This window comes from Gorilla gorilla, chromosome 14, assembly GCF_029281585.2.
Source record: "Gorilla gorilla gorilla isolate KB3781 chromosome 14, NHGRI_mGorGor1-v2.1_pri, whole genome shotgun sequence".
Taxonomy (NCBI): Eukaryota; Metazoa; Chordata; class Mammalia; order Primates; family Hominidae; genus Gorilla; species Gorilla gorilla.
The window spans coordinates 60,841,198-60,849,992 of record NC_073238.2 but is presented as its reverse complement, the minus strand read 5'-3'; the positions used below and the strand labels follow the sequence as shown (position 1 = coordinate 60,849,992).

At 37.1% G+C, this 8,795-nt stretch overlaps 1 protein-coding gene across 1 annotated transcript; it reads left to right on the top strand.

Annotated features, from left to right (window-relative positions):
• The first annotated feature begins 1,741 nt into the window (after window positions 1-1,741).
• LOC101125773 (dehydrodolichyl diphosphate synthase complex subunit NUS1-like) lies at window positions 1,742-4,862 on the top strand. The gene has a single exon (XM_055359626.2). It carries the CDS (start codon window positions 3,837-3,839, stop codon window positions 4,716-4,718), a length of 882 nt encoding a protein of 293 aa, XP_055215601.2. The 5' UTR covers window positions 1,742-3,836; the 3' UTR covers window positions 4,719-4,862.
• Window positions 4,863-8,795: the final 3,933 nt, after the last annotated feature.

The window sequence follows — 8,795 nt, the reverse complement described above, 5'->3', positions numbered from 1 at the left end:
GATTTTTTCTTTTTTACAAACATCATGTGCAAGCACCACAGTATGATTTTATGCTATCTTTATCCCAGAATGAGTGAAATGTTAAATTTTATCTAATATTGGCTTCTAGGGGCAATAGGGAGTGAAATAGATTAAAGTGGATTATCTCAGAGGCGGGGCAGATTGAAATTCCAGTGCTTTGATGTGGGAGACAGGTGTAGTATGGCATTAGAAATAGTGCTGGAAATCCTAAACTGAGATCATTAGGTATTTGAATGCTGTTTGCATGAATAATACCAAATAATTTGCATATATATGTCTTTGCAGAGGCTGAAAATGAACATGTAGCACTTCTGCCTTGGGATTCTAAGCAAAGGCCTTGTTGGCTGAATGTTGCCTTTGGGAGGAAAGATCATTCTAGGGGAGTTTACTATTGAACTTTGAAGGGGCCATGTGGGCACAAGAAAGGTGCCAAGTTGGCCCAGGAAAGATGCATGTCAGCCATGGCAACAACAGGAAGTTCTTCCCATTTCCCTGAAGTGTATAAACTTCAGATCACTCAGGATGCTCAGATGCTTTCAACTGGCAATCTTCATAAACAATTAAAGATTAAATCTGGAGAGAGTAAGGGGAGCAGGACAGATTTATTTTGCTCAGGAAAAAAAAAGGAATACAATATTTCTTTCACCTGCGGATATTTTAAAACTATAAATTGCCCTTGAATTTCAGTCAGTTATGAACTGAGATTAAATCTTACTTAGAATATTGTTCTACTTCAGGAAACACGCACTGTGATTCTCTAATGAGAAAAAGCAATATTGTGCTATGTTTTCTATAAAGATTATGAAATACATGGAGGGAATAATGTTTACTTAGCACAATTAAAATAAACATTATGATAGGTGAGGATTGGTATCTTATTGTTGTTTAATTTGAAAGACTCCAAAGATTAATGAGCAAGTTGGAATATTTTAGCTATCAGGCAACTTGGTTATACTCTTTTTTGCAGTACCCAGTCAAGTCTTGGCCCCTGTGCATGTGTGTATACACACACACACAGAGACACACACACACGCAAAGAGAATTATTGAATTCTCTTGAATTATTAGGAAATCATGACTTTTGTTATGGATTGAGATTAAAGTTCAAGGTGTTTTTAAATCCAATATGAATATCAAATTTCTTCAGCATGACTTATTAAAAAATAAGCTATACTTTTTCATATATATATATTTAAACAGAGAGACAGAGAGTGAGCGAGTGAGAGAGAGAGAGATCATGAGCCTATAGAGGTGAGTCTTTTTCTGGACTGGCTTTTGTTCCATTAGTGTACATCCTATTTTTGTTTAATACTACACTGTTTTAATTATTGCAGAATAGGAATCCTTGATATATTGTAGGGCATAATCTCCATCTCTGCTCTTTTTCAACATTGATTTGGCTCTTCTAGATTCCTTAGGATTTGCTTAAAATTTCCACAAAAAATAAAAATGCAAACAATCAAATAAATTTTATAAAAAGAAAACTTTCCATGACGTAAAATATCACAGGATATAGATAAAACTTTTTCACAATTATAAAGTCAATAATTAAATGTTCATTTAGGAAAAGAATAAATTAACTAAGTATTCCAGTTGGCTGAAGGAAAGGGAGAATGACCATATTATAGGAGGAAGAACAAAAAGTAAATTAAAAAAAATACAGTAATCACAGTGATTAATGCAAACACTTTAAAGAAAAGTAAACCAGAAAATATCTAGAAAATCTAATCATATTTTTTAATAAACAAACTTCAAATAAGATAAGAGCATTAATTTGCACAGAGGCTACTTATAATATATAATACATTTCAAAGTACATTAATATGACATGTTTAAAAATATTTTTATTTTTGTGAATAAGATGGCAGAAACAAAATGGCACAAAGCAAGAATAATAATAGGGTAAAGAAGCAAAGAAGGAAGGTGAAAAATTTACTTTGTATATTAGAGACCTTTGAGGATTATAATATATATTATGAAGATATGAGAATCATTACTTCATTTTATGCTCTAAAAATGAAATATAAATTCAAATAATACTATCTTAATCATTCTTTTCAGTTTTTCTTAAAAATAAATAAATTGATGGTGCATTCTTATGTGAAGTATAAGTGAATTTGCAAGTTTAGAGAAATACAAGATTATATATTTCTCATTAAATGCATGAACTATTCAGCATTTAGAGAAACAAATTCTTAACCAAACATTATGGAACCATCCAGAATCTAAAGTAAAAGGTTATGATGTGCACAATGGAATAAATAACTTGAATAAAGATATATTTTAAGCAAAAGTTAGGTATTAAAATTAAACCTTTTAAAAATTTATTTAAAGTATTAAAGCTAACTGAATATGCACAGAAATATGTGTTTGCACGAGCAGTAAAAGGACATAAATATTCATTAACAGAAAGTGTTGAGGCATCGTTCTGTACTTAGGTTATGCTTATTCAATGTTACCTTGCTTCTAATTATTCTTCATTTAACCACTTGTGTCTCAAAGGTTTTCTGATATAAAGGAAAAATGCAGCTTGAAGCAAAAAACCAAATACTCGAATGCATTCAAATTTATACACCTGGATATACTTTCTCAACTTACAGAGGCACTTTTGTGAATTACCACTTCATCAGTGAAATGAGGTGAAAAACTAACATTGCTTTTACCTTAGGCATTCTCGTCAAGGGAACATTAGAAGCTGAAAAATGAGACTCTTTAAGTCTTCATTTATCATATTCTCCAAAATCTTAAAGTAATTGTATGTCATTTCACATATAAACACAACACATCCACTTCCCTGGATATTCTAAAAGCAAAATCACAAACTATCTGTGAAAACCGTTACATTAAAATGTGGATCAGAACAGCTGTTAGCATTGTTTTATTTGCTTTCTTAAAAATCTAATGTTATGAACATTAATTATCCATAAAATATCATCATTATGTAAAAGAGATAATTTCTCAAATCACTTTTTCTCCAAACTAATTATAGTCGAATGAAACCATGCTTCATCACTTTATGAGAAAAGAAGCGACATATTAAAAGTGTAAGCTTAGAAGCCCATCACAACTTATAAGTAAATACTGACATAAAAATAAATCTACTTTGACCTGTCTCTGTTCTGCTTGTCACTTCTTCAAGGATTTTCTGTAACTTCTCTAATCCTCTTTTGTCTCTCTATCTTATGCTCTCCCAATTCCACACATTTCTATTTTATTCAGAAATTAACTTAGGGAAACATGACTTTTTTTCCGCTTATGCCTGTGGCATCATAGAGATTGCTGATTTTAGGATGCTGGCATTTCCCCATTTTCTAGAAGACCATGGTTTCAAAAAGGTGAAACCATCACTTCTATGTGAGAACATGGTAAGTTAGATAATTTATTCACTGACTATGTCAATAATAGTGGAAGAGAAGGATAGTTTTTGAAACTATGGGAACTATTGTCTTAATTCTTTAATTCTAGTTATATATAAGTGACATTAAAATGAGTTTCACTACATAACTCATTAGATTTTATTTTTAACGAAGATTTCAAACTGAGTTTGAAAACAATTCATTTTCTCATAAAACACAAAAATGACTGAGACTTTAAAACATATAAATGTAGTCACGTATATAATTGTACCTAGAGTTATGGAATAAATACTTTAAGACTATTAAGGAAAGTTAAGGTGTTGGCAGTGGAAAGGGGTTCGGGCTCGGGGGGCGGGGGGACGCGGAGCGATGGCCCGCGCCGGCCGCAGGGGCGGATAAAAAGCCGTCGCGCCGCGGGAGTGGGCGGGAGGGAGAGGGGGTGTCCGAGGGCCACAAGAGTATGAGGGGGGTGTACGAGCTGGTGCGGCGGGTGCTGCACGCGCTGCTCTGTCTGCACCGGACGCTCACCTCCTGGCTCCGCGTTACGTTCGGCACCTGGAACTGGATCTGGCGGCGCTGCTGCCGCGCCGCCTCTGCCGCGGTCCTAGCGCCGCTCGGCTTCACGCTCCGCAAGCCCCCGGCAGTCGGCAGGAACCGCCGTCACCACCGGCACCCGCGCGGGGGGTCGTGCCTGGCAGTCGCACTCCACCGGATGCGCTGGCGCGCGGACGGTCGTTCCTTGGAGAAGCTGCCTGTGCATATGGGCCTGGTGATCACCGAGGTGGAGCAGGAACCCAGCTTCTCGGACATCGCGAGCCTCGTGGTGTGGTGTATGGCCGTGGGCATCTCCTACATTAGCGTCTACGACCACCAAGGTATTTTCAAAAGAAATAATTCCAGATTGATGGATGAAATTTTAAAAGAACAGCAAGAACTTCTGGGCCTAGATTGTTCAAAATACTCACCAGAATTTGCAAATAGTAATGACAAAGATGATCAAGTTTTAAATTGCCATTTGGCAGTGAAGGTGCTGTCTCCGGAAGATAGAAAAGCAGATATTGTAATAGCTGCTCAGTACTTTTGCCAGTTAGTAGCCCAGAAGCAAAAGAGACCCACAGATGTGGATGTAGATACGTTAGGCAGTTTACTTAGTTCAAATGGTTGTCCTGATCCTGATTTAGTATTGAAGTTCTGTCCTGTGGACAGCACATTAGGCTTTCTTCCCTGGCACATCAGATTGACTGAGATTGTCTCTTTGCCTTCCCACCTAAACATCAGTTATGAGGACTTTTTCTCTGCCCTTCGTCAATATGCAGCCTGTGAACGGCGTCTGGGAAAGTAGTGGTCATTGGTTGCATAATTTGATTTGAGGCTTGTGGAGGAAAGGACCCAAGTGACTCTGATGTTTACAAAGCACCTATGAAACCCTGTACACACCTAGTTCATAATCCTCATAATTTATCAACAAACACAAAAAAGTGTCTTACTTGAGAGTGTGTGTGTGTGCGTGTGCACGTGCACACATGTGCACGTTTGTATGTATGGAAATAAACTTATAAATGGGGACGTATTGGAGAAGGAAATACATAGACCTACAACTTTGAGCAAATAGCAGTGATGTTTTAGGAACTGAAATGTCACACTTAAAGTCTTCAGCCCAGCTACTTCCCTATTTTTGTGGGGAGAAGAGGGCCTGATTAGAACTGTTCTGGTTGTGTTTGGCGGGAGGGGAATAATTTTTGTTCAGTCCTTCTTAGTGACCAAACTTTAATTTTTAAGAATAATATATTGACTTACTGAACTGAAGCATTCTGAGTTGAAAGGAGCTCCAAAGGAGTGGAGTTCTGTGTTGCTCACATGTTAAAATCTTGCTCACCTTCAGAGCAGAGGGAATACCTATCTTCAGATATCCATCCATTTTCATCTCTTAATTGTAGTCAAAAGTATGACTTGAGAGTGTTGCTCTGGTATTCTGGGTTCTGAAGTCTGGTATTCTGGTATTCTGGTATTCTGGGTTCAAAAGTATGACTTGAGAGTGTTGCTCTGGTATTCTGAGAGTGTTGCTCTGTATTCTGGGTTCTGAAGATTATTTGAAAAATAACTCTTACTACATTGAAATGCAGACTTTTAAAAATTTAAACATTGGATTAGGCAGTCAAAAAAACCAAGCAAGCATAAAAGGTCAATAAGTTGTAATCTTGATAGTAAAGGTGGAAAACTTATTATAAATGGAAAGAAAGTTTTGATTTCCTTTTTTGTTTGATGGGCAGTATGCCATATTATACCCAAAGTTCTTTTAAAAAATATTTCCATCAACTATTTTTATTTAAACATTTGAGGGAAGTTACCAAGGCAGCTTTTTTCCTCAAAAGTAACCTGTTCCTCTTTGGAATAGCACATTTTAGGGGCATGGTTAATACCTGAGATTTTTACTCAGTAAATCCTGATGGTTACTGTGTGTAAAATATCTTTAAGTAGGACTGAAGGCCTCTGGGGGGGAATAAAATATTACCAAAGTCTATAAAAATAAATTTTACATGTTCTCTTTTATGACAGAGAGCAGCACTGGTTCTGTTATTTTTAAAATGAATAAGTGATTTCTTGATAGGTGTTTAATATTTCTTCCCTCACTGCTGATTCTTAGATAGAAACCATTCTTTATATTTGATAGACTGTTTTCAGAAAACCCTTATCAACAAGTGTACAATACTTATCTAAAACTATACATTTAGAATGGAGCAGTTTAATACTAGATCTCAGAAGTTTGAAAAATAGCAAAGAAGACTGGATTTGGAAAGCATGGTCTACAATTGGTTGTTAAATTCTGAAGCTTTGAAGAATAAATGTTTCAACTTTGGATTATGAAACCCCATTTATGATTTTTTAAATACACTTGAAATAAAAATGATTAAACTAAAAAAAAAAGGAAAGTTAAAAGAACTTTCCATAATTAAAATATTATATTTTTGATGTAGAATATAATGAGTTTGTTTTGGGAGCCCTTATATAATAGGGAAAAAAGGATTTCATTAAAACATAGAGGATGCAAACATTATGGTCAATATCTTACAAATCTCATAGATTTTCAATTGCCTTGCAGAATAAATGAGGAGAATAAAAGTGTTGACACAGCTTGATGAGTTGATATTTTTTAATGCTTACTTTAAAAGAGTGCCTGGTGCAAGCTATTTGGCAATTTTGCCAAGTTTCTAATTTCTGAACTCTCATTTGAATTAAACTGTCTACCAACCTCTTGCTCCTTGCATGAGGAGACATAAAAACTGAATTAAGTTGATGGAATATACATTTTAACTAAACAGTTTTTTAAGTGTATTGTATTAAACTGGAATTAAAATTTTAGCACCTATAAAGACACCCCACTATCCAAAAATAAATAGATAATAGCCCAACTTATAACTTTATAACTATAGTCACTAATTCTGTCTTAAAATATTTCCTCTTATAGTATATAATTATTCAATGCTAGCACTAAATGGTTACAATCTAAGATGTAGTATTTGTGAACTTACATTAATAAAAGATGCTATCGGTGGTGGCGGGAGGCAGACAGGTTCCTAGGCAGGGCAGGTCCCTGGTGGGGCCCAACCATCAAGTCAAGGATAACCTAAAGCCTGGGGGCTGGGCTTCCAGTTCCAGGTAGGGTCTGCAACCCAGAGTGGGAACTTCCTTGATGCCTTTCAGCCAGTCAGTTGGCGCTTTTTCCACACTCACCCATGGACCAACTCAGAACCACTTCCTCCTGCCCATGGACCAGTCAGCATGCACTTCCTCCATTCTGAGCCCATAAAAACCAAGGACTCAACCGGACTCAGGCACCTCACAGGCTACTCGACTTTGGGTAGGGGGCTGCCCTCTTTGGGTCCCCTCTCTGCTAAAACCTGTGCTGTTGTCGCTCAGTAAAAGTCTCCACCCTCCTCACCCTTCAGTTATCAGAGTAACTTCATTCTTCTTGGAAGTGGGACAAGAACTTGGGACCTGCCAAACGTTGGTATGAAAAAGGCTGAACCACTGTAGCCCACAGTCCTCCACCAGTGTCTGGCGGCTGCCCTAGACAACAGAAAGTAGCAGTGGGGCTGGGTCTGCCCGGGAACCACAGGCCAGAGTTGGGCAACAGGACTGAAAAAGATGTTAACACACCCCTGTACACTGAGCTGCAGAGGGTGGGAATGATACCCCCTCAATAATAATACTGGAGTTGCTGGTGTCTCCGAGTTTCTTGGCAGCCACTGCATTCCCCTCATCCAGATGCAGGTGCCCAAGGTGGAAGAAGGTTGCTGCATGCCCGGCTGAGCTGCAGGCTGAGCGTGGGATCCCACCGTGAGTGCTTGATCCAGCCTGGAGCACAAGCCAAAGGCAGCCCACTGAACCAAGTGGGTGGGGTACCTCCCGTGGCAATCCAAGGGCAATCCTGGGTAGGGGCGTCACCAGCCTCAGAAGTCACCAGCTTGCAAAGCAGCACCGAAAATTCCTGTGTCACTAGTCTGCTTTCTTAGTTTAAGATACTGGGAGGAGACATAGTTCTTTGCTCCGCTGATACTAATAAAAAATACCTTTTGAATATTAAGCCTCCTTCTTACTTGTGCCTCCCCCAACAATTTGCTCTATAAATTCAGACAAATGTCTTAGCATCATCAATGCATTTTTCATTAGCTCAACCTATTTCTCAGTTCCTTCACGATCTGCCATATTTTTTCAAGGTGACCTATTACCGTATACATTCTATTTAAGCAACACTTGAGCAGGACACAATGCTTTTCTAAGTAAGTATTCATTGACAAAGTGTATTTTCTAACATAAGTAATTCTCTAAAGGTCACCATATATTGAACTAGAATTCTTAGTATCTGATGTACTTAACCTAAATTTTATATTAACTTAAACATTTGTGTCAAACACAAAAAATATCGCAGGCATGAAAAAAGTACATTTCACAGAGAATGAATTGAATCAATAAGGATAAATTTGAAAAGTGTTAGGGAAATGAATAGAAGGTCAAAAGTCAAATATTCTTTTGAATATATGCAAACAGTCTTAGTGCCAAGACTGAAAATTAGTTTTTATGATTACAGAAGCTGTAGATATGCCCTGACATTTGCAAAAAATATGCTATAGTAGTGGGCCAAGAGAGGTAGTCTAGAAACTGATTGATTTGGAGAACATATAAAATAATCAGCTTAAAATGTATTATTATTGTTTTCTTACCATAGCCAGTTCTGTGAATCAGGAATGAATCTAGGAATGCTGTATTCTGAAAGCATGTGGTGATTTTATGGTTCAAGTAAAACAATAACAAAAATATTAAAATAAGTACCACACACTTGTTACAAAAGGAATGAACACTGAAGTCAAATATGATTCGGTTTTAAATCTCTTAGATATATTAGTGTATCTTGATATCA